The sequence below is a fragment of the Oncorhynchus gorbuscha genome, linkage group LG18 (genome assembly GCF_021184085.1).
Source record: "Oncorhynchus gorbuscha isolate QuinsamMale2020 ecotype Even-year linkage group LG18, OgorEven_v1.0, whole genome shotgun sequence".
NCBI lineage: Eukaryota > Metazoa > Chordata > Actinopteri > Salmoniformes > Salmonidae > Oncorhynchus > Oncorhynchus gorbuscha.
This window is the reverse complement of record NC_060190.1, coordinates 44,828,069-44,852,557: the sequence shown is the minus strand read 5'-3', so window position 1 is coordinate 44,852,557 and position 24,489 is coordinate 44,828,069. Positions and strand designations below refer to the sequence as shown.

At 44.0% G+C, this 24,489-nt stretch overlaps 1 protein-coding gene across 1 annotated transcript; it reads right to left on the bottom strand.

Annotated features, from left to right (window-relative positions):
- Positions 1-5,706: 5,706 nt before the first annotated feature.
- LOC124002369 (fidgetin-like protein 2) lies at positions 5,707-19,751 on the bottom strand. Its single transcript, XM_046309738.1, has 3 exons — positions 19,649-19,751; positions 18,325-18,539; positions 5,707-7,094 (listed from the first exon to the last, which is right to left on the bottom strand). The coding sequence occupies exons 2-3, from the start codon at positions 18,347-18,349 to the stop codon at positions 5,932-5,934; spliced, it is 1,188 nt and encodes a 395-aa protein (XP_046165694.1). The 5' UTR covers positions 18,350-18,539; positions 19,649-19,751; the 3' UTR covers positions 5,707-5,931.
- Positions 19,752-24,489: the final 4,738 nt, after the last annotated feature.

The following is a 24,489-nucleotide window of genomic DNA, read 5'->3' as shown; positions in this document are numbered from 1 at the left end:
GTCATATGTCATACTTTCAGCCACTGACCACATCCTACTGTGTCAGTGGACTCTTACTACCACAACCGAGCTGCAAAATACTGTTAATGTTCTCTGGATATCCCTGTGGCCAATAACGCCAAGGTAACATGACGAAATGAATTTCGCCCAGTAGCACTCACATCTGTAGCCATGAAATGCTTTGAAAGACAGGTCATTGCTCACATCAACACCATCATTCCAGACACCCTGGACCCACACCAATTTGCATACCTCCCCAACAGATCCACAGATAACGCAATCTCTATTGCACTCCACACTGCCATTTCTCACTTGGACAAAAGGAACACCTATGTGAGAATGCTATTTATTGAATACAGCTCAGCGTTCAACACCATAGTTCCCTCCAAGCTCATCACTAAGCTAAGGACCCCAGGACTGAACACCTCCCTCTGCAACCGGATCCTCGACTTTCTGACAGGATGCCCCCAGGTGGTGAGGGGGGCATGCTGACCCTCAACACGGAGCCCCTCAGGGGTAGGTGCTTAGTCCCCTTCTGTATTCCCTATTCACCCACAGCTGCATGACTCCAACACCATCATTGTTTGCCTACGACACAACGGTGGTAGGCCTGATCAACGGAGATGATGAGAAAGCCTATAAGGAGGGGGTCAGAGACCTGGCAGTGTGGTGCCAGAACAACAACCTCTCCCTCAACATCAGCAAGACAAAGGAGCTGATCGTTGACTGCAGGAAACGGAGGGCCGAGCATCGACAGGGCTGTAGTGGAGCGGGATGAGAGCTTCAAGTTCTTCGGTGTCCACATTACTAAGGATCTATCATGTTCCAAACACACCAACACAGTTTTGAAGAATGCACGACAATGCCTTTCTACCACAGGAGGCTGAAAAGATTTGGCATGGGCCCCCAGACACTCAAAGTTCGACAGCTGCACCATTGAGAGCATCTTGATTGGCTGCATCACTGCTTGGTATGGTAACTGCTTGGCATTCGACCGCAAAGCGCTACAGAGTGTAGTGTGTATGGCCCAGTACATCACTGGGGTCGGCCTCTCTGTCATCCAGGACCTCTATACCAGGCGGTGTCAGAGGACAGCCCTAAAGTCATAAACTGTTTTCTCTGCTACCGCACGGCAAGCGCTACCGTTATACTGGAACCATGGAACCAACAGGACCATGAACAGCTTCTACCCCGAAGCCATAAGACTGCTAAATAATTAGTCTGAGTAGCTATTTGGTTAATTATTTAGTTATTTACAATCAACCTTTTTTTAAATATATGTGACTTTTCACATACGCTGCTGCTACTGTTTACTATCTGACACTATATTCCTAGTTATGTACATACCTACCTCAATTACCTCGTACCCCTACACATCAATTCGGTATTGACACCCCTTGTATACAGCCAAGTTATCGTTACTCATTGTGTATCTTTAAAAAAAACTTTTTCTACTTTTCTATTGTTTCTATATTTTCTTTCTCTCTTATTGGGAAGGGCAAGTAAGCGTTTCACTGTTAGTCCACATCTGTTGTTTATGAAGCATGTAACGAATAAGATTTGATTTGTTGGATTTTTGTATTAAATTTGAACTTAACTTCATATGGCTGGGGGCAGTATTGAGTAGTTTGGATTAATAAGGTGCCCCGAGGTGCCCAGAGTAAACTACCTGCTACTCAGTCCCAGAAGCTAAGATATGCATATTATCAGTATATTTGGATAGGAAATACTCTGAAGTTTCTAAAACTGTTTGAATGATGTCTGTGAGTATAACAGAACTCATATGGCAGGAAAGAATCTGAGAAAAAATCCAACCAGGAAGTGGGAAATCTGAGGTTTGTAGGTTTTCAACTCTTGGCCTATCAAATACACAGTTGGATATTGGTCATATTGCACTTTCTAAGGCTTTCACTAGATGTCGACAGTCTTTAGAACCTTGTTTGATGCTTCTACTATGAAGTGGAGGCGATTGAGAGGGGAATGAGTCAGGGCTCTGGCAGAGTGCCATGAGCTGACCACGCTCGTTCACGTGAGAGCGAGCTCTGTTCCATTGCATTTCTACAGACAAATGAATTCTCAGGTTGGAACATTATTGAAGATGTATGTTAAAAAACATCCTAAAGATTGATTGTATACATTGTTTGACATGTTTCTACGGACTGTAACGGATCTTTTAGACTTTTCATCTGCTCCTAATGAACGCGCGTCATGAATTTGGATTTGTGAACTGAACGCGCTAACAAAAGGAGGTATTTGGACATAAATGAACTGGAACTGGGATTCCTGGGAGTGCATTCTGATGAAGATCATCAAATGTCAGTGAATATTTACAATACTATTTCTGACTTCTTGTTGACTCCAACATGGCGGATATCTGTTTGGGTTGTTTTGGTCTCTGAGCGCCGTACTCAGATTATTGCATGGTGTGCTTTTTCCGTAATTTAAAAAAAAAATTTGACACAGCGGTTGCATTAAGGAGAAGTGTATCTATAATTCTGTGCATGATAGTTGTATCTTTTATCAATGTTTATTATGAGTATTTATGTAATTTGATTTGATGTGGCTCTCTGCAAAATCACTGGATGCTTTGGAACTACTGAATGTAATGCGTCGATGTAAACAGATTTAAAAAATATAAATATGAACTTTATCGAACAAAACATACATGTATTGTGTAACATGAAGTCCTATGAGTGTCATCTGATGAAGATCATAAGAGGTTAGTGATTCGTTTTATCTATATTTGTGCTTTTTGTGACTCCTCTCTTTGGCTGGAAAATGGCTGACTTGGCTCTGACCTAACATAATCGTTTGGTTTGCTTTCGCTGTAAAGCCTTTTTAAAATCAGACACTGTGGTGGGATTAACAAGAAGTGTATCTTTACAATGGTGTAAAATACTTCTATGTTTGAGGAATTTTAATTATGGGATTTCGGTTGTTTTGAACTTGGCTCCCTGCACTTTCACTGGCTGTTGTCATATCGATCCCGTTAGCGGGATCTCAGCCCAATTAATATTGAAGGCAGGATAGAGAGATTCCTGAGCCCCAACAGCTTGCAAATGTTTAAGGAGGAATATTATATATGGCACACTTAGGATGATATGGTGGCCTTGGACAAGTACAGTATATCTGTCTGGTTGGAACAAAGCAGGTACAGTAATGGTCGTTAGCTACTAAATAAACCTATTTTGCTAATATATTCAGTATTTATATTTCATTATCTAATGCACTAGTTACCCTATAGCTACAACATAAATCATTTGAAAGAGAGGTATCAAAGCAAAGATATGACCATTTTTGTTTTGTTTTCTATAATGAAAATAGCATATTTGGAATAGAGGGGGTTGAGGAAGCATTGATTATTTCTACAGTTGAGCTATTTTTGGTGGTTCTTGAGGCTCTGATGTGTTCACCATTCTGTTCTGAGAAAATAGATCAATACCCACTTGCTACAGGTCATGTATAAGTCTTTGCTAGGTAAAGCCCCGTCTTATCTCAGCTCAGCTCACTGGTCACCATAGCAGCACCCACCCGTAGCACGCTCTCCCTCACTGGTCACCCCCAAAGCCAATTCCTCATTTGACCACCTTTCCTTACAGTCCTCTGCTGCCAATGACTGGAACGAACTGCAAAAATCACTGAAGCTGGAGATTCATATCTCCCTCACTAACTTTAATGATGAAGTTAATAATTTGCACATACTGTATATAGACTTTTCTATTGTATTATTGACTGTATGTTTGTTAATTCCATGTGCAACTCTGTGTTGTTGTTTGTGACGCACTGCTTTGCTTTAGCTTGGCCAAGTCGCAGTTGTAAATGAGAACTCAACTAGCCTACCTGGTTAAATAAAGGTGAAAAAATATATAGAAAATAGGCACAGTGAGGTCAAAGGTAACAAGGATGGATTCTCTGTGTCTATGGAGGCCCAGCAGCTGTATACTATATGATGGTCTGTATAATACTACATGTGAGGGTTACTGGACATTGATAAGATGGCTACTATAGAAAACACAAAGTAAAGAAGGGGGATGGGAGGTAGGAACTGTTACTGGGCTGTAAGGTCACGCAGAATTTAAGACATTTCAAAAACATACATAATGCAAGTTATAGATTACATTGATAGAAAGGTGTTTGATGGATGTAGACATTCACTTCCTATATCTCTAAAACTATTTTTGGTTTGAGCACTAGTCATTTCCATTTTGTCATAGGTTGTCAAAGTTTGTCCACCAAAAGTGTTTTTCCTGCTTTGCTAAATACATACTACTTCATGAAGATAATCACTCCACCAAAATCTACATGGGAAATAAATCTAAACACGAAGAAAATGTTTTATATATCTAAAAACATCATTGATGTATCTATTGTCCTTAGAAAAAATATCTGAATTACATTCAACATTTCAGGCCTTGATAGCAACCTCAAGTTTCACCAAGTTCAAAGACTGTGGCAGTGTACTTTGGGTGTTAACTTTTGAATGTACACAGCTGTGTGTGTGTGTGTGTGTGTGTGTGTGTGTGTGTGTGTGTGTGTGTGTGTGTGTGTGTGTGTGTGTGTGTGTGTGTGTGTGTGTGTGTGTGTGTGTGTGTGTGTGTGTGTGTGTGTGTGTGTGTGTGTGTGTGTGTGTGTGTGCACGGATGTTTGTGTGCACGGATGTGAGTGTGGGCACACAAATGTTAACATTGGTGGCCCTAAAAGCTCTGAGTCCGCTGAAGTTTACAGTAAATATGTATTACTACAAAGCCATGACTCCATTATAGCGTCCATAAAGCTCCCTACAAACACCTTAAGGTAATACATACATTCTTATGTTTTAATTCTGAGGCAACATTCCTGAGTGTTCAATAACAAGACTACATATATTTTTTTTTAAAAGGTGAAGAAAAAAATGCTTACATAAAAAAGAATACTGTCAGATTTAGGATTATAAGAGTAGTACAGCATATGTATGAAAATGGCACATTTGGGAAATGCATTAGTTTGATAGTGCACTGTTTATAAGATGCTGTGTTAAAATGTGCATTCACTCTCCAGCTCACTCTCTCAAGTATGTTTCTACTTAACCAATTCTCTCTTTCAGCAGGTTTACGTATCTGAATGTATTGATAGAACTGCATGTGGCACTCCGTAATGAAATTAGATATATCAGAGCGATTGTATGTGAAATTAACAAAAAGAGAAAGAGTGACTGAAACGAAACAAAAACAAAGCATGGGAGGGAAAACGAGTGAGCTAAAGTAGTGATGAAAGGTAGAGGATGGGTAGAGAACTGAAAAACCGGGAAAAGGGAAAAGGGAATGGGTGAGAGGGGGGACATTTGTTTCCAAACAAGGTATACGGAGGCAACAAGCCTCCGAAGAGACGTGATTGTGCTGGAGTTGTCAAGTTATTAAAATACACCACAAGGATGTTCTTCTCTACGTTTTGGTTTGAGAGGATATGATTCTTATGGTGCTTGAGGAGGTATTGCAGTCAAAGGCCCTTTTCATATCAAGCGGCCAACCTAATTAAGAGAGCAACTCATCAAAACGACACTTTCTGCCATAGTAGCAGATTGAAAAATAAATAGGATCCTGAGAGAAGCAGTAGGTAATCCATTCAGACTGACAGTGCTAAATCAGGCAATCTAGAACCCTCCCTCCCCTCCCCTCCCCTCCCCATACCACCCCACCCCCACTCACACCCCTACAGGACAAAGTGCCCATTGACTCTTTGGAGAAAATCAAATAATTAAAATTATAAAGATGTAAGAGGAGGATACAAGTCATTTGCCATTTTATCTCCTGACTGGTTAGATTACATGATCTTTCTTTGCAAAATCCAACGATTGTTTTCCCCCAGTTATTGGCTGAGTAAGTACTCTACTTGGTTTTCAAATGCCAATATAAAGGAGGGACCCCCATAAAGCTGTCTTCTCAAGTGCCTGACCTAGCGTCCTCCAGTGGGGTCATCAGATCGCGCACGTGATGCAGGCATCTTCATGGCCAGCCTCTGATGGGGGAAGCCGTGTTCCCCTCCTCCCCTGCTCTCCCCACCTAGGCCTGAGGAGGGGCTGTACTCCCTCTGCCCACCATAAGGAGGCAACACCAATGGCTTGCCAGGCTTGTAGGCCTGGCCTTCTGAGCCCGCCATGGCGTAGCCGTTGAAGGGGCTCTTGCTGTGGCCATTTCCATGGACATTGCCGTACTTCCTGTACTGGGAGCCCTCCCCCTCTCCTCCTCCCTCCTCCCCCTCTTCCACCATCTCAACGGCCTTGCGTTTCAGTGGCCCTCCTGTTTCAGAGCTGGCCCCTAGGCTGTGGCTGGGGTATCCATAGCTGCTCCCCACCACGGTGGGCCGGGGGGTCAGGGAGGTAGAGGTGCTCAGCCCTGAGGGGAGGTAGGAGGCACTGGGGTGGCTGTAGCCAGATGCCAGGCTGGTCTGGGGGTGGGGGTAGCAGCCTGGCAGGTAGTTGTAGACTGGATTGTTAAGGTTGTAGCTGGGCACCAAGGTGGGGGTGGTATGCAGAGAGTGTAGAGAGGCTGGGGGAAGTGCTGAGCCAGTCTGGGGGTAGTATCCAGAGGAGAGGTAGCTGCTGTTGTAGGAGGGTGGGTAGTCCTGAGAGGGCGGCCCATTACAGGAGCCACTGCTGCTATATCCGGGATCAGAGGTCAAGTTACTGCTCACTACCGTCACACTGCCCGTGCCAGTGAGGCCCACTGACACTGAGCCCACTTTGGCCCCTGCAGCCAGGGCCTCCAGCCCAGAGTAACACTCCATTCCCTGCCCCAGGGACCAGGGTTCAGCCTCACTCTTCAGGAAAGACCCAGGCTCTGAATATGCCCCTGGGGCAGGTCTCTCATAGGGCAACTCCAGACCTGAGTACTTCTCGGCATAGTGTTTTAACAAGGAGGATGCAGTGAGGGCCGAGATGTCATCACTGGCCCAGGGGTAGCCGGCTGCAGGGGTGTAACCGCAGCGACCTGCGGTGGCGTAGGGATCGTGTTTGTGGATGGAGGAAGGGGAGGTGGTGGAGGACACATCTAGGTGCTGCTCAGGCCACTGGGACAGGGGGGCCACGTGCTCCGGAGACCAATGCATTTTCAACAGACCTACAGACACAGAGAGAGGACCGAGAGAGAGCATGGTTATTCACCACGTATTACTTTTTAACCTTTCAGTCCAGAGCAGACATAACTGCAGATTTTCAGGTTGTTCAAAGAACCATACCACATTGGTAATACACTAACTACATTCAAATAGATTTAGTTGATAAAATACAACATAGTGCTCTGAGCTCCTCCATGCCGTGTTGTTACGAACAACACAGCCCCTGGCCTTGTCCCCACAGCAATAAGCCGCCCGCTCCCTTCTGCCTCGCTCTCACTGGGACCATTGTTGTCCCCCTGTACGGGGCTCTGTGTGTGTGAGACCCCCACTCCACTCACTCTAACACACACACACACACACACACACACACACACACACACACACACACACACACACACACACACACACACACACACACACACACACACACACACACACACACACACACACACACACACACACACACACACACACACTGGTGCAGTGTGTTTCACTGGGGTAGTGGTCGACCATTCTTTTTGATTGACTTTACAGGCTCTGTCTTTGAGCAGGCATTAGGCTGACATTCCAGGCATTGTAGAGTATTATTAAACTGTCCCGACCCTTTGAGTCTAGAACTGAGAGGCTACGACAAAACTGAGAGAGAGGGGGAGAGGGAGGGAGAAATAGGGGAAAGAGAGGGAGAGAAAGGTGGAGACAGAGTGAGGGGGAGAAAGCAAAGAGAAACCTGGGGTTGTTCACATGCTTTCCCCAATCCTAGTCAGTAGCATGGTGGTGTGGGTTCGTTGTCTCAGTGTTGCGTTTGTTTACAATACAACTCTAGAGTGCCTGGTGCCTACATCAGACTGTCTGATCTCTCCATACACACACGCACGCACACGCATACGCACACACACACTAACACACTTCCTCTGTGTGTGTGTGTGTGTGTGGTTTAGTCACACATTGACCAGGACCACCAGATGGGCCGCTAAACGATCCACATGTTGATCCCTAAATGAAATGATCACTCAGTCCCATAATCTCACTCATCCAATCCAGAGATCCCAGGTCGCCCTGGCTGAATCTCCCAGCCGCTCCCCAGTCAAGTCCCAATCCCCCCTGGAAATGTCTCTGTGAAATCCCCCTGATGCTCCAGGGAATTCCAGCCAGTCATGGGACTGTCCCTGTCCCCGGCTCAAAAACAAACACACCATTTCTGGCACAGAGTCGATAGACCCTTGGTAAAAAATGGCAAACCTAAGGGAAATAATAAACACAATCTACACAGACACATCTATACTCGTGTACATACAAAAGCTTACAAAAAGGGACTTCAAGAGAAACACATAAACATAAGAGAAACACATAAACATTAGAGAAACACATAAACATTAGCAGAAACAGTCTGAGACACACACTGCCCCACACATGAAGGGGTCGTTCCATGAAAAGAGCTCCTTTTGCATCCCTTTGATATTTTAAGGAGATATTGTGCACCAATATTGCATTTTATAAAAAGTACTTAAATAGTACTTTAAAGTACCTTTACTTAAGTCATTTTGGGGGTATCTGTACTTTATTTATATTTTGACAACTTTTTAACTCCACTCGATTCCGAAAGACAATAATATACGTTTTACTCCATACATTTTAGGGTCCTCCCTACTGCCTCTGGTCTGGCGGTGTCACAAAACATTTGTAAAGATGCTCAAGTGTTGGATTGTGCCCCTGGCTATCCGTAAATTTACAAAACAAGAAAATTGTGCAGTCTGGTTTTCGTAAAGCAGGGTTTCCCAAATTCAGTCCTCGGGACCCAAAGGTGTGCATATTGAGATTTTTGTCCTAGCACTACACAGCTGATTCAAATAAACAACTAATCATCAAGCTTTGATCATTTGAATCAGCTGTGCTGTGTTAGGGCAAAAAGTAAAACATGTAGCCCTTGGGGTATGTATGGGAAATGCTTACTTAAAGAAATTCTGAAATTATTAATTATTTTACTTTTTAAGTATATTTGACAAATTACATTTACTTTTGATACTTAAGTAACATAAAATACTTTTAGACTTTTACTCAAGTATTATTTTGCTGGGTGACTTTCACTTTTACTTTAGTGATTTTCTATAACAATTATTTAGAGTCTAAGATGTTGGGGAGGCTGACATATGGAATTGTTTTAAGATGGTCACACTATGTATCATTTAGCTATTTGATTTAGAACTTTAGGACTCCTTTAGGTATCGGCAAAAATTATTTTAAAAATGGGGGGGGGGGGGGGCAAAACGTTGATTTTGGTCTTTAGTACTAAAGCCCATAGAAACTCATTGAATAACACATTCATAAATGGCACAAAAAGGACAGTCAAAAAATGATCATAATTCTAAATCTAGGAGATATAAATAACTCTGGTGGATTGAGATGGAGATATCTCTATTGGCAGATTTCAATGCAGATTTTCTTTGTTATGTAACTTAGACCGACTCATCAGTGTGTCATTTGATTCTAGGGGGTTAAGGTATCTATACTATACTCTAGGTATCTATACTTACTCTAGGTATCTATACTATACTCTAGGTATCTATACTTACTCTAGGTATCTATACTCTTTAAGGAATACCTAGGATAGGATAAGTAATCCCTCTCACCCCCCCCCCCCCCTTAAGTTTTAGATGCACTATTGTAAAGTGACTGTTCCACTGGATGTCATAAGGTGAATGCACCAATTTGTAAGTCGCTCTGGATAAGAGCGTCTGCTAAATGACTTAAATGTAATGTAAATGTATACTTACTCTAGGTATCTATACTTACTCTAGGTATCCATACTATACTCTAGGCATCTATACTTACTCTAGGTATGTATACTTACTCTAGGTATCTATACTTACTCTAGGTATCTATACTTACTCTAGGTATCTATACTTACTCTAGGTATCTATACTTACTCTAGGTATCTATACTTACTCTGGGTATCCATACTATACTCTAGGTATCTATACGTACTCTAGGTATCTATACTATACTCTAGGTATCTATACTCTATGTATCTATACTATCCTCTAGGTATCTGTACTATACTCTAGGTATCTATACTATACTCTAGGTATCTATACTATACTCTAGGTATCTATACTATACTCTAGTTATCTATACTTACTCTAGGTATCTATACTTACTCTAGGTATCTATACTTACTCTAGGTATCTATACTTACTCTAGGTATCTATACTTACTCTGGGTATCCATACTATACTCTAGGTATCTATATGTACTCTAGGTATCTATACTATACTCTAGGTATCTATACTCTATGTATCTATACTATCCTCTAGGTATCTGTACTATACTCTAGGTATCTATACTATACTCTAGGTATCTATACTATACTCTAGGTATCTATACTATACTCTAGTTATCTATACTTACTCTAGGTATCTATACTTACTCTAGGTGTCTATACTATACTCTAGGTATCTATACTATACTCTAGGTATCTATACTTACTCTAGGTATCTATACTATACTCTAGGTATCATACTATACTCTAGGTATCTATACTTACTCTAGGTATCTATACTATACTCTAGGTATCGTACTATACTCTAGGTATCTATACTATACTCTAGGTATCTATACTATACTCTAGGTATCTATACTTACTCCAGGTATCTATACTATACTCTAGGTATCTATACTATACTCTAGGTATCTATACTATACTCTAGGTATCTATACTTACTCTAGGTATCTATACTATACTCTGGGTATCTAACTATACTCTAGGTATCTATACTATATTCTAGGTATCTATACTTACTCTAGGTATCTATACTTACTCTAGGTATCTATACTTACTCTAGGTATCTATACTATACTCTAGGTATCATACTATACTCTAGGTATATATACTATACTCTAGGTATCTATACTATACTCTAGGTATCTATACTATACTCTAGATACCATAATATACTCTAGGTATCTATACTATACTCTAGGTATCTATACTTACTCTAGGTATCTATACTATACTCTAGGTATATATACTATACTCTGGGTATCTATACTATACTCTAGTTTGACAATTAGGTTATTTTCCCCCCACTGAATGAAGTGCCCTTTGATATAGATTCCCCCCAAAATGTTGTTCATTAGATTTTTTTCTATGAATAAAGACTTTCTAATGTGCCACAATTCTGTATTTTGACATGTCCCTCTGTGAATTTAAGATTTGAACCAACTTCACCCCAACATTTCTCCACCTTTTCACCATCATTTGTAAATATTTTGTTGCTTTGAAGAAGTCATTTCGTAAGATTATATATTTGATGTGATAAGTGATGCAATGCATGTCCCTCACCAACCCTGTTGGTGAACTGAACTCTCATTTTTAATGTGGGGAAACTATTCCTTTTAAATAATATATTCAAAAGAAACAGTGAATATCTAATAGTCAAATCATAGTGTCAAAGAATGTGAGCTGTTTCTACACTTTTTGGCCATTTTCCTGGTCTTTTGTGTTGAAAAACTGAGCTGGCCGAGCACAACACGTCAACACTGTTACCAACAGATAGACAATCTAGAAATGTTTGAACAATTTTTTTTTTTTTTGTGAAACTTGAATTCAATTGACCCTCCCTGTTGTATACAAGCTTCCATTCCCACTCTAACAAGGGGATGTATTGCTGATTTAAGATTGAATCGCCAACCCTGTTGCAGCCAACTGTGGGGTACGGTCAACCCTGTTGCAGCCAACTGTGGGGTACGGTCAACCCTTTTGCAGCCAACTGTGGGGTACGGTCAACACTGTTGCAGCCAACTGTGGGGTACGGTCAACCCTGTTGTAGCCAACTGTGGGGTACGGTCAACCCCGTTGTAGCCAACTGTGGGGTACGGTCAACCCCGTTGCAGCCAACTGTGGGGTACGGTCAATCCCGTTGCAGCCAACTGTGGGGTACGGTCAACCCCGTTGCAGCCAACTGTGGGGTACGGTCAACCCCGTTGCAGCCAACTGTGGGGTACGGTCAACCCCGTTGCAGCCAACTGTGTGGTACGGTCAACCCTGTTGCAGCCAAATGTGGGGTACGGTCAACCCTGTTGCAGCCAACTGTGGGGTACGGTCAACCCTGTTGCAGCCAACTGTGGGGTACGGTCAACCCTGTCCTTTTAGTTGGAACTTAATAGGCACTTACTATCGTCGTTAAAAAAAATGTACCTCTTACAATTAGAAAATGTGTTTTTTACTAAGTTAAACATGTGTTCATGACAGAATGTTACAATTGGTTGAATTTATATGTGTGTGCACGTGCATCTCTATTTTTACAGTAGTATTGATTCATAAAGGAGGGTGAGGAGATTTCAGGCAAGATTAGGGAAAAACAGTGAGTATATAACACAGTCATCTGTATCAGATGATGGATTGGGAGTAGGGCATGGAGAAGAGGGGTGTGTTCAGTCCCCTAACCCTAATCTGGTCCCCCTTCCTCAGGGCTTAGAGGGGCACCTCTCATGGCTAAATCATATCTGCAAGCTTACCAGGAGACTGAGATGATGAGGATGATGAGGTATAAGACGGCCTTACATCCATGCATCTTATAATGGCTTTTTAATGATCATGTATGTGTGTTTTTGTGTATTGTCATCTCTGTTGTTGTCCTCTTGTTGGAGGTATATTCCTGTTTGTGATGTTGTAAGTCCTCAAAATGATTGTGAGGGGAGTTGAAAACTTCACTATGGGTAATAATAGAAAACCAAAACATGGCAGATACATGATGCGTAACTCAATTGTTTGCAATTGTTTATAGCTCAAAATTGTTTCCAGCCACTGGTGCCAAATACTGCAACCCGTGTGCATCGCATGCATCTAACAGTTTACTAAACTCTGGTTCTATAATCACCTCCTTGTTCTGTACTAAGAGTTCCGACTTTGGACCTAACTCTAAGTAGAGGTTTTGACTGTGTGGATGAGTCTAACGTGTTAGGCGACTGAGATTGGAGGGAGCATGTTTGTGCATATGTATGCGTGTGGCATTACGTGTCAACACTGTCGTGAGGGTCCCAAAAAGAGACAGCTGTTTTGAGGGGCCTTCTTTCGCTGTGTCCAGCCTGTCCCTCAGCTCCTATTGTCCCCCCACGTCCCCTAACAAAGCCACGGGACCCCATTGTCTGACAGCAGATCCTATAAGAGCCCAAACATCTCACTAACTCAGACCACCAGCTCCATATATCCACCAGCAGTACTGACAGCTTACAAGGTGTGTGTGTGTGTGTGTGTGTGGTGCATGACTGCACATGTGTAATGGGTATTCCCAACAGGATAGTGGCTCCTGAAATCTGAGACCTGGAAGAAGTGAGCTAGAGTTGTAACCACCCCTATCCATCCACCACACAAATGCCACACACATATATGCGCACACACACACATGCACCACGCTCCTCCTCCTTCTTCTCTCCAGAGGTCAAGTGCTACCCTAACTCTACACCCCAGCTTTTGTTTTCCTGTCTTCAGGATGAAGGCCCTCACATGGATCCAACATGCCTCATAGGACCAGGAAGCCAGTAAAACAGAATGATTGTGTGCCTGTGTGTGTGCGCGCCTGCATTCGTGTGTGCGCCTGCACATCGAATAGGGAAAAGGGGCCTTGTAAACAAGAGCTTGATCAATCCAGTCAGAGGATGGCCAGTATGTGGACCCCCCCCCCCCACCTCCTCCTTCAACACCATCCACTCTGTCCAGTTCTGTGAGAGAAAGCAGCTTTGTCTAGCTGGACTGGTCCTAATTACATAGCCAGGTGGAGAGACGATTTAGCTTCTGCGCTGATCTCTCTCTCTCTCTCTCTCTCTTTACCTACCGTCAATCACCAACAAGGGTCAGTGTCCAAATTACCATTCCACAGCCAGCACAGACCATATATGTTGTTCAAGTGTTGTGTTCCCTAGATCTCACAATAACGCAAATCAGTAGTACCATTAACACTGGAGAGACCAAACCGACAGGCATGTCTGATCTTACTCATTTTCTTATTTTTTTTATACACACTCTTATTTAGTTCTGTTCAACAATGAATCATGTGATCAGTCAACATATGGGCCAGAGTTTGTGCATGTATTTGATCTGTGTGACCAGAAGAGCTGCTGGTGTGAATTAAATCTCCTTCTTGGTAGCGGTCCACTGCACGGTCAGTGTGAGCAATTAAGGGTTAATTAGATGAATAACGGAGAGAGGCAGGCAGGGAGGCGGGGAGGGACATGGGCATGGGATTTGGAGTGTTTGCAAGGCATCAGAGGCAGTGTGATAGATTGGACTGGATAATTTTCACTAAGGGTAGGTAGCCTGACCACTCCAAAATAATCACTATTACTCAGTAACAATACACAAAGACTGCACACACATAATGTTGCTGAGAAAGTTTAATGGTGTTTATGTGTTGTGTTTGATTGAGATACGCAGATAGGTCTGTGCGAAGACCAGGATGTTTGAGCATGCTGTGCAGACCTGCCAAGCGGCAAGAGAGAGAATCCTGCAGATGACTTAGGCTATTGGAATGTATGGAATTCAGAGAGAGAGAGAGAGAGAGAGAGCTCTCTATCAGCTGCTCACACAGTATTCATAAGTATTAATTGAAGCCATATCTGGATCAGTACGGCACACGTCAGATAACCAATGGGACATTAAACTCTTCCATTTCATTCCATTCCATTCTCTCCCTTCCCTCTCCTCCCCTCCTGTTCCCCCTCTCTCTTTCCCTCCCTCAGACCTGTACTAACATGTGTCCATGCTCGCGTGGTTTAGGACACCCCTCCCCCACACTCTGTCTCTTTCAGCTCACACACTCATGTGGCCGGAGCTGCCTTGCCTCTTTGCTCATTGTGTCCACACATATATCACTCTGCAGCTGACCAGTCCATCTGCCCTTCTCTCTCTCCCACCTCTGTCTCTAAATCCCCATCCTTATACTATTTCTCCATAAACATAGTTCTCTTTTTCCCTTCCTCCTTTCTTTGGGTTACTCTCTGCCTGCCCTCGGCTGTTTCTCCATGCATTCCTCTGTGTGGAATGGCTAAATGGTCACTCTGATCTTGCTGTTGGCTACAGACTGAACAAACTCTACATCATTGCAGGCCAGGGCTCTGTAAGCCTTTACCACCTAATGAGGACCTTAAATCAACTGGACTCAAAATTTGCTTAATGAGCTGTCATGAACACTATGGTGGCCTGATGCACACGTTTGTGTGTGTGTGTGACCGAGAGAGAGAGATACAGAGAGAGAGAGAAAGAGTGTCTGTGTGTGCACGTGAATCACTCCACACCACTCTAATTAGAGCTCATTTACACCCCGTCACTAACAACCTGACTCTCGCTCACAGAACTACTTCACCCTGAGCAACTGTTTAGCTACGATCCACAAAATGTATTCACTACCACGTTTTTATCACACACTCCTAATTATGACGTGTGTGTGTGTGTGTGTGTGTGTGTGTGTGTGTGTGTGTGGGGGGGGTGTGTGAGAGAGAAGTTTCTCTATGGGGGAGAAATCTAACACAGAAGTGTGAGTCTTTCCAAAAGCAGGTATGTTACAGACGTACGCTAAGCAATCTTATCGCAGTCAAGACACAAAGCATGTGTGTACCCACAATTCACTTCTTCTTTTCAAAACCCCCCAAAACAAAATTGTAGGCTCCAATATCTCTGCCTATAGTAGCGGTCCTGCTAGCACACAGAGGTAGGTAAAGTGCGTCCCTAATGTATTATTCAAATCATGTTAGTGTGGTAATCCTGTTAAACCTTCTCCTAATCAATAACATCAGTCAATATAAGCATATTCATTAGCTTGTCCTAGAGACCCGTCATGCAAAGCACACATGCATGTGGAAGCATAACAATCTATCTACCCAGCTATCACCACAAATACACACCTATTTAGGGGAATGCATTACTAAAAACAATAACAAGCTAGAAATGTGTCCCAAGAAAATAATTAACATCCAAAACACAGAACATAATAATGTACGCAGAGCCAATTGATTCTTGGGTTTAGTTTAACACCAAGAAATAGGAAAGGATATGATGGCAGAGTCCAAGGATGCTAATTTTACTCTCCCCGTGTGGATAAAGCGCTACATTACATAACGAGGAGGGACTGCTCACTGTGACACAATCAGTCCCCCACTGTACCAGCACATTTCAATTACATGGAGGATAGAGGATAGATAGAATATTCTCTACCCCAATAGATTGGACAGCAAGATCATTGTTGCACTGACTATACGCACACACACTGGACCCACATACTCCCACAAACTTACATTGACATCCTAACACACACACTACATACAGAGCATTTGGGAAAGTATTCAGACCCCTTGACTTTTTCCACATTTTGTTATGTTACAGCCTTATTCTGAAATTGATTCAGAAATCTACACAAAATACCCCCTAATGAAAAAGTGAAAACAGGGTTTTAGAAATGTTTGCAAAAAACAGACACCTTATTTACATAAGTATTCAGACCCTTTGATATGAGACTCGAAATTGAGATCAGGTGCATCCTGTTTCAATTGATCATCCTTCAGATGTTTCTACAACTTTATTGGAGCCCACCTGTGGTAAACACAATTGATTGAACATGATTTGTAAAGACACACACCTGTCTATATAAGATCCCACAGTGGACAGTGCATGTCAGAGCAAAAATCAAGCCATGAGGTCGAAGGAATTTTCTGTAGAGCTCCGAGACAGGATTGTGTTGAGGCACAGAGCTAGAGGTACATTTCTGCAGAATTGAAGGTCCCCAAGAGCACAGTGGCTTCCATCATTCTTAAATGTAAGAAGAACCACCAAGACTCTTCCTAGAGCTGGCCACCTTGCCAAATTAAGAAATCGGGGGTGAAGGGCCTTGGTCAGGGAGGTGACCAAGAACCCGATGGTTACTCTGACAGAGCTCTAGAGTTCCTCTGTGGAGGTAGGAGAACCTTCCAGAAGGACAACCATATTTGCAGCACTCCACCAGTCAGTCCGTTGTACTAGAGTGGCCAGAAGGAAGCCACTCCTCAGTAAAAGGCACATGGCAGTCCACTTGGAGTTTACCAAAAGGCACCTAAAGTCTCTCAGACCATGAGAAACAAGATTCTCTAGTCTGATCAACCCAAGATGGAACTCCCAGACTGGGGTGAAGATTCACCTTCCAACAGGACAATGACACTAAACACACAGCACAGCACTAAACACACAGCACAGGAGTGACTTCGGGACAAGTCTCTGAATGTCCTTGAGTTGCCCAGCCAGAGCCTGGACTTGAACCCAATCGAACATCTCTGTAGAGACCTGAAAATAGTTGTGTTGCAACGCTCCCCATCCAACCTGACAGAGCGTGAGAGGATCTGCAGAGAATATTGGGAGAAACTGCCCAAATACAGGTGTGCCAAAGGTGCTTCAACAAAGTACTGAGTCTGAATTCTTATGTAAATGTATTATATATATATTTTTTATTTTATTTTGTATTTTTATACATTAGCAAACATTTCTAAAAACGTGTTTTTGCTTTGTCATTATGGAGTATTGTGTGTAGATTGATGGGGGGGGGAACACTTGAAATCCATTTTAGAATAAGGTTGTAAAGTAACAAAATGTGGAAAAAGTCACGGGTCTGAATACTTTCCGAAGGCACTGTATATGTACATAGCTACCTCAATTACCTCGTACCCCTGCCCATTTACTCTATACTGGTACTCCTTGTACATAGCCAAGTGAATTTGACTCATTATTGTTATTCGTTATTCACTGTATTTATGTCTCATGCCACTATTCCCATCCTTCTTTTTTACTGTGCATTGTTGGAAAGGGACTTTCACTGTAAATCTACACCTGTTGTTTACAAAGCATGTGAAAAATACTAATTTATTGGATTTGTTTAAAACTAGCCTTAAACACGCTGGTGGTCGCCATTCAGAAATAGAGAGAGAAAGAGAAAGAGCAAGAGAGCCAGAGAGAAAGAGACAGCAACTCAGCTCTTTCTTTAAAATTCCTCAATGTGAAGCACAGAGAAGAGAGACTCAGCTGTTAAAGTTATTATCCCCTCTCCAATATCTCGTTTCCCAGTTCCCTCCCTCACGCCATCACCTCCCCCTTTTCCACTGGCCACAGGAGAAATGTCCAAGACTGAGTGTCAAGACTGAGAAAGACAACCAAATTAGCGCATGCACATGCGCGTGCACACACAGTGTAACCCCCATCCGCTCCATACACACACTTACTGTGGAGGGTGACAGGACTGAGCATTCTGCCGCCCTGCTCCCTGGTAAAGAGGAGAGGACTGAGTCCACTCAGTGTTGGTGGAAGCGGGGACACACGTTACACTTTCTGCTGCTGGCTGGTCCCACGCTGCTGGCCATCTGAGTGGGTCTGTTAGTGTTTGTTGTCATACACCACTCCATTGCTAGCCTCAGTACCCTCCACTACACACTAACGACTGGAATGGAGAGAGAGCAGTGAGTTAGACAGCGCTGGAAAAAAATATATGTACATAATCACATAAAACTCGAACATCAAAAAGCTGTATTCACTCTCTGGTTGTATGTTCCCATTGAAGTGACCCAAATGCAAAATACTTATTTTCCTCCTCAAGCACATTCATGCTCACTCACTAGCACTTGCTCACTCTAGCCCCCTAGGTCACTAGCTCACTTGGTTAGCCACTTGTTCACTCACATGCAAAAGTATTTACAGACCAGAAAAACAATTGTCAGAAGCACTTATTACTAATGGTAATACATAATTACCATGACTGAAAGGAAGAATGTAATTGTAAGAGTAAGATCATCTAAAACGTGTAAAACCTTAATATTTCCGTACACATTAGGTCTGTTATTGGAAAAAGATTTGTTTTTGATAAACTAACGGGAATGGGAAAACTCTTCAGGAAAGGAATGTGCACAATCAAAACCAAACAATATATAGTGTTGCTCACAGTCTGAGTGTTCGTGTAACAGTGGTGCTAATCGCTCTGACAGAAAGGAAACAGCTTCTGCCCTCTGACCATAAAACCACAACATCACCATCAGAAGAAAAATGACTAAAGAGTATCCAATCCTCTGGACCCATCCACTGGTCCACACACTCACACAGTTATACACCAAAAAGAACCATCAGATCGTTGCACTTTGTCAAGTGTTGAAGAATGCAGCTGTGTTAGTACCATCTAAGGCAAAAATGCAGGAAACAGGATGAAAATATGAAGATAACTGAGGAATTCGAGTATCAGAGGGGATCAACATTTAAATAATAGACACATGGTAGAGAAGAAAAAATGTAAATAAGGATTGAGAGTGTGGAATGGAGGAAGATTTTTTATATATTTCTAACAGAGGACAAACATATCTAAATTCAACAGCAGGTTTAGAGAGAAATAAATAAAGGGATATCACAAAACCAGATATGGGAGAAAAAGAGAAGAGAAAAGCAGAAAAGAATAGGAATGTGGAGAGCAGAGTGAGAGAAGAAATACAGAAGAAAGATAGAAAAAAGCAGGAAAATGAAAACAGAAGGAAGATAAAACTCTAAAACAAAATCCAGTCCTACCTGCTCATGCTTTATTTCCTTGATATGATGCGTCCTATGTGGAAGCCAATAGAATAACCCACACGGTAAGGCAGTGTAGAGCAGTGGTGTGTATGGCCATCCCTCTTTTTCACTTCTGGGACCCTACACTTCTCTCTCTGCTCTCCCCTCTCTCCCTCCCTTAGTGACAACAGAGCAGCACATGCATCCCCTCCCCCATCCACTCCTTCCCTCCCTCTCTTTTGTTAAAACTATTTAAGCAGGAAGGGAGAGGGGAAAAAGTGACCAATCATGTCATGTCAGAGTGGTGTGTGTGTGTGTGTGTGTGTGTGTGTGTGTGTGTGTGTGTGTGTGTGTGTGTGTGTGTGTGTGTGTGTGTGTGTGTGTGTGTGTGTGTGTGTGTGTGTGTGTGTGTGTGTGTGTGTGTGCGTGCGTGCGTGCGTGCGTGCGTGCGTGCGTGTGTGTAAAAAGAGAGGATTGGTGTTTTTCTGATTGTGACTGGTGCACTGTTGAACACACATTCACTATACATACATATTGTAGATGCATGCACGCACACAGGCACATACATACAGGCGGCTGAAAGATACTGAATTTTCGCCTTCAACGCTCACATAGGAAGTTGAGAATATGACTTTTATTGATTATAACATTGATCTAAGCATTGATGGAATGGTGGGGGTGAAACAACTCACCATGCAAATGACTAATACCTAACACTCCCCCTGCACATACAGTAAGTGTACAACACATTAGGAACACCTTCCTAATATTGAGTTGTACCTCCCACCCCTTTTGCCGTCAGAACACCCTCAATTTGTCGGGGCATAGAAGAAATCGCCTGTCTCTCCTCCCCCATCTGATAGCGAAGTCGAAGGAGCACAGCAAGAGAAGCATGGCAATCAACAATGGTCACATGTCATGAGCCGTGGAAGCCGAAGACAGCGGCTTCCGGTAAAACAGTCTACATTCCCAACGAGAGGCCTGGAGCGGATACAAACAACAAATAATTTCGCCTCCCTGGAGCCTGATCAGATCAAATCAAATGTATTTATATAGCCCTTCGTACATCAGCTGATATCTCAAAGTGATGTACCCAGCCTAAAACCCCAAACAGCAAGCAATGCAGGTGAAGAAGCACGGTGGCTAGGAAAAACTCCCTAGAAAGGCCAAAACCTAGGAAGTAACCTAGAGAGGAACCAGGCTATGAGGGGTGGCCAGTCCTCTTCTGGCTGTGCCGGGTGGAGATTATAACAGAACATGGTCAAGATGTTCAAATGTTCATAAATGACCAGCATGGTCAAATAATAGGTCTGGGACAGGTAGCACGTCCGGTGTTCTTCCTGCACCTTCGTTGCAAGAGGATACCTGTGTCTGCGGCCGCTGTGCCTACCATCTGTCAGAGGCCTACACCATCCTGTGAAGTGTGGGAGTGGGCAGATTTCCTCGTCCTTCTCGCAAGCCGTGATTTTGGGCAGCTCCATGGTAAGAAATGTGACTGTTCCTGGTGCAAAAACAACGTCCCATCTCGGGGCCCGAGTAAATGACATTACTAAGCTGCTCCCGAATGTACTACACCAGGACATGGACGTTAATTCTACTGTAGTCCCATGTGGGTTTTAATGACAATGAATGACAGCTCTAAACAGTCGAAACTGGATTTCAAAGAGCTGACTGACTCTCTGTTAAACACTAATAAAAGACCCATCATATCAGGCCCTGTGCCCTCCCTGAATAGTGGCATTGAATGCTTTAGCAGGATTCTTTCTCTTCACAACTGGCTACGTCATTATTGCAGCTCAATGGGTGTAACAAAACACGTTTCATAAGGAGGATGGGATCCACCCAAATCATTTGGGTTCCTGGATCCTTTCACAGCCATGTAAGACAATGACTTATCAATGACCCAAGCCCTGTTATGCAGGTGAATGAGGACCCAAAAGCGACTTGGCGAAAACAGAGTCTTTAATCCAGTTTAAGGAAATAGCAATACTCCTAGACAAATCGGAGCGGTAAATAAAGCATAAAAACAATTTCACTCGTAATCACGAGAACTGACTGGAGACTCGATAATAAACTGCAGGTTGCCTCGGGAAGGCACTTGACCGTAGCAGACTCAGACACCTGCTCACCACGCAGCATCTGAGGGAAACACGACACGACAGGGCGATACAAAGACACAGCACGGTGAACAATAGACAAGGATCCGACAGGGCAGAAACGGAAAACAAGGGGAGAAATAGGGACTCTAATCAGGGGAAAAGATAGGGAACAGGTGTGGGAAGACTAAATGATTGATTATGGGAATAGGAACAGCTGGGAGCAGGAACGATAGAGAGAAGAGAGAGAGGAAGGGAGAGAGAAAAAGGGGAACGAACCTAAAAAGACCAGCAGGGGAAAACGAACAGAGGGAAAAGCAAAATGACAAGACAATATAAGACAAAACATGACAGTACCCCCCACTCACCGAGCGCCTCCTGGCGCACTCGAGGAGGAATCCTGGCGGCAACGGAGGAAATCATCAATCAGTGAACGGTCCAGCACGTCCCGAGACGGAACCCAACTCCTCTCCTCAGGACCGTAACCCTCCCAATCCACTAAGTATTGGTGACCCCGTCCCCGAGAACGCATGTCCATGATCCTACGTACCTTGTAAATAGGTGCGCTCTCGACAAGGACGGGAGGGGGAGGGAAGACGAACGGGGTGCGAAGAAAGGGCTTGACACAGGAGACATGGAAGACAGGATGGACGCGACGAAGATGTCGCGGAAGAAGCAGTCGCACAGCGACAGGATTGACGACCTGGGAGACACGGAACGGACCAATGAAATCATGGAGTCAACTTACGAGAAGCTGTCGTAAGAGGAAGGTTGCGAGTGGAAAGCCACACTCTCTGGCCGCAACAATACCTAGGACTCTTAATCCTACGTTTATTGGCGGCTCTCACAGTCTGTGCCCTGTAACGGCAAAGTGCAGACCTCACCCTCCTCCAGGTGCGCTCACAACGTTGGACAAACGCTTGAGCGGAGGGAACACTGGACTCGGCAAGCTGGGATGAGAACAGAGGAGGCTGGTAACCCAGACTACTCTGAAACGGAGATAACCCGGTAGCAGACGAAGGAAGCGAGTTGTGAGCGTATTCTGCCCAGGGGAGCTGTTCTGCCCAAGACGCAGGGTTTCTGAAAGAAAGGCTGCGTAGTATGCGACCAATCGTCTGATTGGCCCTCTCTGCTTGACCGTTAGACTGGGGATGAAACCCGGAAGAGAGACTGACGGACGCACCAATCAAACGACAGAACTCCCTCCAAAACTGTGACGTGAATTGCGGACCTCTGTCTGAAACGGCGTCTAACGGGAGGCCATGAATTCTGAACACATTCTCGATGATGATTTGTGCTGTCTCCTTAGCGGAAGGAAGTTTAGCGAGAGGAATGAAATGTGCCGCCTTAGAGAACCTATCGACAACCGTAAGAATCACAGTCTTCCCCGCAGACAAAGGCAGACCGGTAATGAAGTCTAGGGCGATGTGAGACCATGGTCGAGAAGGAATGGGGAGCGGTCTGAGACGACCGGCAGGAGGAGAGTTACCTGACTTAGTCTGCGCGCAGTCCGAACAAGCAGCCACGAAACGGCGCGTGTCACGCTCCTGAGTCGGCCACCAAAAGCGCTGGCGAATAGAAGCAAGAGTGCCTCGAACACCGGGATGACCAGCTAACTTGGCAGAGTGAGCCCACTGAAGAACAGCCAGACGAGTGGAAACAGGAACGAAAAGAAGGTTACTAGGACAAGCGCGCGGCGACGCAGTGTGCGTGAGTGCTTGCTTAACCTGTCTTTCAATTCCCCAGACTGTCAACCCGACAACACGCCCATAAGGAAGAATCCCTCGGGATCAGTAGAAGCCACAGAAGAACTAAAAAAGACGGGATAAGGCATCAGGCTTGGTGTTCTTGCTACCCGGACGGTAAGAAATCACAAACTCGAAACGAGCGAAAAATAACGCCCAACGAGCTTGACGAGCATTAAGTCGTTTGACAGAACGGATGTACTCAAGGTTCTTATGGTCTGTCCAAACGACAAAAGGAACGGTCGCCCCCTCCAACCACTGTCGCCATTCGCCTAGGGCTAAGCGGATGGCGAGCAGTTCGCGGTTACCCACATCATAGTTGCGTTCAGATGGCGACAGGCGATGAGAAAAATAAGCGCAAGGATGAACCTTATCGTCAGACTGGAAGCGCTGGGATAGAATGGCTCCCACGCCTACCTCTGAAGCGTCAACCTCGACAATGAATTGTCTAGTGACGTCAGGAGTAACGAGGATAGGAGCGGACGTAAAACGTTCTTTTAGAAGATCAAAAGCTCCCTGGGCGGAACCGGACCACTTAAAACACGTCTTGACAGAAGTAAGAGCTGTGAGAGGGGCAGCAACTTGACCGAAATTACGAATGAAACGCCGATAGAAATTAGCGAAACCTAGAAAGCGCTGCAACTCGACACGTGACCTTGGAACGGGCCACTCACTGACAGCTTGGACCTTAGCGGAATCCATCTGAATGCCTTCAGCGGAAATAACGGAACCGAGAAAAGTAACGGAGGAGACATGAAAAGAGCACTTCTCAGCCTTCACGTAGAGACAATTCTCTAAAAGGCGCTGGAGAACACGTCGAACGTGCTGAACATGAATCTCGAGTGACGGTGAAAAAATCAGGATATCGTCAAGGTAGACAAAAACAAAGATGTTCAGCATGTCTCTCAGAACATCATTAACTAATGCCTGAAAAACAGCTGGCGCATTGGCGAGACCAAACGGCAGAACCCGGTACTCAAAATGCCCTAACGGAGTGTTAAACGCCGTTTTCCACTCG

Coding starts and splice junctions, on each gene's coding strand:
- LOC124002369 (XM_046309738.1), bottom strand. CDS start 18,349: ATGCTCAGTCCTGTCACCCTCCACA. Junction 7,095..18,324: donor CAGTCCTGTCACCCTCCACA/GTAAGTGTGTGT, acceptor CTGTGTCTGTAG/GTCTGTTGAAAATGCATTGG.